Here is a 4,691-nt window from a genome sequence, read left to right on the forward strand (position 1 = left end):
GGAAACTCCAAGTTCTAAATTTAAATTTTGCGGTTGATATCAGAAGGGAAAATTTTTCCTTGGCGTTGCAGTTCTAAATTTTATTTCCATTTCTCTATTGCATTCTTCATTATCCATCCAGCATCCGAGTAATGCCAAGTTACTCACTACTTCTGTTTAATAAGAATCTTGCTAATGAATGTACATTTAGTTTTGCTGATAGTTATCCTCAATACCATATAGTCCCAAAATTCGTTCACTAGGTCGGGTAGAAAGTTAATATTTTCAGCCACGAGAGATTTTCCAGCAGCGTATCGGTTCTCGTTGATGATTCACATGAATACTTCCACTCGTAATTTTATGATTAATTGTTGAAATTGCGAGCACAGATGCGTGCATTTCATGTTAATGGACACTGTGTTAACATAACTTGCCAGTTTTCAATATAATCGAAGAACTGAACAGGCACTGTTTTGCTCAAAGAATACTCTTGCAAAGTTCGAGTGGCTTGTCAGTATCCTTCCAGTGTCTGGAATAATATTGACGACGAGACACGATTGTTGGTTATGGAGAAAGTAACGCAGTATTAGAGAATTTAAAACATGCAGTATATCTGCTGCTATCAAATTTCTCGGAAATACAGCAGCAGCATCTATTCAACAGATTAATGTTTAAACTTGACGAACTTCCAGTATTCGTTAAATTTTTCTGAATCGTTCTGTTTCTGAAGTCCAGCATCTGTTAAAACGTTCAAGTTTGAGATGCTTAGTCTATTTTCGAGAACCAGATTGAAAATCACCTCAGTTGTATTTTGACCATATAAAGAGTTGTTCTCCAAGTTTCTTCGTGATGTTTGCGTTGGCAATTTACAGCCCCCTTCCGCTGAATAGCATTGGTTCGTTTTCACTTGCATTAATGGCACTGGGGCACTAAACGCTACGCATTAGATTTCCGTTTACACGTAGCTTCCGATTGCTTATCGTAAGTAAAGGGTAAGTTTTTAAGACAAGACATGTGATAATCCGATCGTCTGTATGTTTTGCTACATCAGGCGTTCGTTGCATTTGTCGCCGTTCTTAATCTTTTCGAGTTTATAATGATAATTTGATTAAGCATCATGCTACCTGAGTGAAAGAAAGTTTTTAAATAAACCAAATCCGTGAGGACCTATTAATGAGATTCAATGGCTGTCGTCGGAACGAGCTCTCTTTTACGTCCTCAGCTGAGATATAGAAGAAACCGATAAGATTGATGAGATAGAAGGATATTACACCAGAGTTATTTGATAACATTTTATTAATACAACAATAAGAAATACATATTGCAGGTGCCAAAATTTCAGGTAAGTAGGTAACGTAAGGTAAAGGTAAAGATTGAGACAGGTGATCACAAAATATAGTGATTCTGAATATTGTACTGCAGGCTAGGCTTAATCATCATGAACAGTCCGTTCGATGAACTAGACTTTAAGCAGCTGCTTGCAATTTTCCGACATGTAGGAAACCTCTAACATACAAAATGGCTGGACAAAGCAGAGATCCATCAAATGGCGGAAGTCGAATCTGAGGACTATCAACCTTCAGAATCTCTTTCCACCACTTCTCAAGATGAAACTAGAGAAAGCAACCTACCCACAGATACTCAAGCCACGGAAGAACGAGACGACTACGAAACGGTCAGCAGAAAAAAGCGAAGAAAAGATACACCACCCAAAGAACTGGAACACCGGACAATGGACACAGCGGCACAAATCAAAGAACGAGTCCCAACGGTAATCATAAGAGACAAAAAACAATGGTCGACAATCTCGGAAGCCATGAGAAACTCCGAGATTAAATTCAAAACACCCAAAAACTCCGACGAAGGAGTCCGTGACCTTCCCGAAGGGACTACCGTCGGCTAACAAAGTTAATGGACGAGCTAAAGACCCCACACAACACTTTGAAACATAAAAAAGGTTTGATTCATAGATGAATTCAATTTAAAATGAAGTTAAATTTAATATGAATAAAACGAAAAATCCTTCAATGTTATATGTATAGGGTTTTTAAAAATTAAATACTTCATACGAAATTTAATAAAAGAGTACAGCAGGTACGAGCTAAACTGAAATTAACTGGTCCCGATAGAATAAACGCGTTAGTACTTTTTTATTAAAAAACTAAATAACAAAAAGGCTCCAGGTCCAGATGGAATAACAAATAAGGTACTCAAGTTACTTCCTCGCAAAGGGGTTATGCATCTAGTAGCCATCATTAATGCCATCTTCCGGCTAAATTATTTCCCACAACGATGGAAAATTGCCGACGTTTTCCTAATTCCCAAACCTGGGAAAAATACACAGTTTCCTGTAAATTACAGACCAATCAGCCTTCTTTCATGCATAGGTAAGATAGCCGAACGTGCTATTCTCACACGGCTTCAAGAGGCAACAGATATGAACCATATAATTCAAGATGAACAATTCGGCTTTAGGAAATATCACTCCACAACGCTACAAATTTACAGAGTTATCGAACATATAACCCAAGGGTATGAATGGCACCAACACACTGGCGCAGTTTTTCTAGACATCACCCAGGCATTTGATAGAGTATGGCATCATGGACTAATTTTTAAACTACACGAAGTTGGTATTCCATTGCCACTAGTGCTACTTATCAAATCATATCTACACAACAGAAAATTTAAAATAAAAGTCAACGGTATCAGATCCACGGAGAGGAGAATCACGGCCGGAGTACCTCAAGGCTCTCTACTATCTCCCCTGCTCTTCTCCATATACATGGCAGATCTCCCCAAACTGTCTCCAGCTATCACCGCTCTGTATGCCGACGATACAATCATTATAGCCAGATCCCTCCGTCCACACCTGGCCACAATCAAGCTGCAGAGAGCAGTCAATGAATTGGAGGATTGGTACACCAAGTGGCGTATCGCAATTAATCCAAACAAAAGCTCTGCAGTACTTTTCACCAGACGTAAGGCAGAACCGAATACAAGCATACAAATGTTTGGTAAAATCATCCCTTGGCGCAATTCTACCAAATATCTGGGAATTCATCTTGATAGACGTCTAAACTTCAAGTCACATATGGATAGTGTTACCACTAAGGCAAGTCAGACTATAGCACAGCTATATCCACTTTTGAACAGGAACAGCTTCCTAAGCATAAGCAACAAAATCTTACTTTTCAAATCGGTAATCAGACCGCAACTAACTTATGCCTCTCCAACCTGGGGTCACACGACTAAAAGCAACATCAACAGACTTCAGATAATACAGAATAAATGCCTAAGAATGGCATTTAATGCCCCATGGTTCATCAGAAACACCCAATTACATCAAGAAGCCAATCTTCCAGATATTAAGACCTACATGACAAGCATTGCAGAGAAATTCTTCACAATCACGGATAATCACCCAAATCAGTTAGTTCGACAGGCAGCGGACTACAAGCCCTCAGATCGTTTCAAACATAAAAAACCGAAATCCTCCATCGCAAGAGAAAGCTGATACAGCCTCAAGGCTCACAATGAGCGGGTAAATTACCCACAATAATCTCATCACCCACAATCTAAAATCCAGATGAAGGGATAAAGAGTCAAGGACTCAGTCCATCAACCAATTAAGTTCAAGTTCAAGTTCAAGTTTTTCAGTTCAGTTGCCAGTAGTGTTCAGGTACGTTGGTTTATAATCTGCTTACAATGTCAGGTCGTGGTAAAGGAGGAAAAGGTCTTGGAAAAGGAGGTGCTAAGCGTCATCGAAAAGTTCTTCGAGATAACATTCAGGGAATTACCAAACCAGCAATTCGACGTCTTGCTCGTCGCGGTGGTGTTAAACGTATATCCGGTTTGATATATGAAGAAACCCGTGCGGTGTTGAAACTGTTTCTGGAAAATGTTATTCGAGATGCTGTCACCTATACAGAGCATGGCAAAAGGAAGACTGTCACAGCAATGGACGTTGTATACGCCCTAAAACGACAAGGAAAGACCTTGTATGGTTATGGAGGTTGAACGACAGAGTAAAAGAAACGGCCCTTTTCAGGGCCACCAAATTCTGTAGGAGGGATTACCATTTCTACAACTAAAGAAATAATTTCTATATCATTAAATAAAAACACGCTTGTTTCAATTTAAGAAACAGGTTTCATAGAAAAATATCAAAATGAAATAAAATAAACAAACATGTAACAATTGAAACATAAAAAAGGTTTGATTCATAGATGAATTCATTTTAAAATGAAGTTAAATTTAATATGAATAAAACGAAAAATCCTTCAATGTTATATGCATAGGGTTTTTAAAAATTAAATACTTCATACGAAATTTAAGAAAAGAGTACAGCAGGTACGAGCTAAACTGAAATTAACTGGTCCCGATAGAATAAAGGCGTCAGTATTCTTTGGCAATTTTCTGTCAATATATAAATATAGTGTGATTTTATAGCAGTAATCGTCCTGCTTTCTATTTCGAACTAAAGAGTGAACCTTCGGATATTAAATTAGAATTTATCCATCGTCGAATGCCATCTGCTATCGCAAGTCGGCAAATTTTGTGCGATCATCACTTACTCTGAAACCCAGATCTCAGAACAGCCAGATATCTGGCAACCTGGATATTTTTACCTTTTTTTCCCCATTTGATCCGTTACTTCCTGGTTGGAAGTTTTTTCCAACCAGTGGAACTTTTGAAATTCTTTCCAATAA

At 38.3% G+C, this 4,691-nt stretch overlaps 1 protein-coding gene across 1 annotated transcript; it reads left to right on the plus strand.

Moving 5' to 3' along the window:
• Positions 1–3,687: 3,687 nt before the first annotated feature.
• Positions 3,688–3,999, plus strand: LOC150109976 (histone H4-like). Its single transcript, XM_090416182.1, has one exon. The coding sequence runs from the start codon at positions 3,688–3,690 to the stop codon at positions 3,997–3,999; it is 312 nt and encodes a 103-aa protein (XP_090272308.1).
• The last annotated feature ends 692 nt before the right edge of the window (positions 4,000–4,691 follow it).

Source organism: Typopeltis vanoorti, chromosome 1 (genome assembly GCF_054136105.1).
Source record: "Typopeltis vanoorti isolate ZY-2024b chromosome 1, IOZ_Tvanoo_1.0, whole genome shotgun sequence".
Taxonomy (NCBI): domain Eukaryota; kingdom Metazoa; phylum Arthropoda; class Arachnida; order Uropygi; family Thelyphonidae; genus Typopeltis; species Typopeltis vanoorti.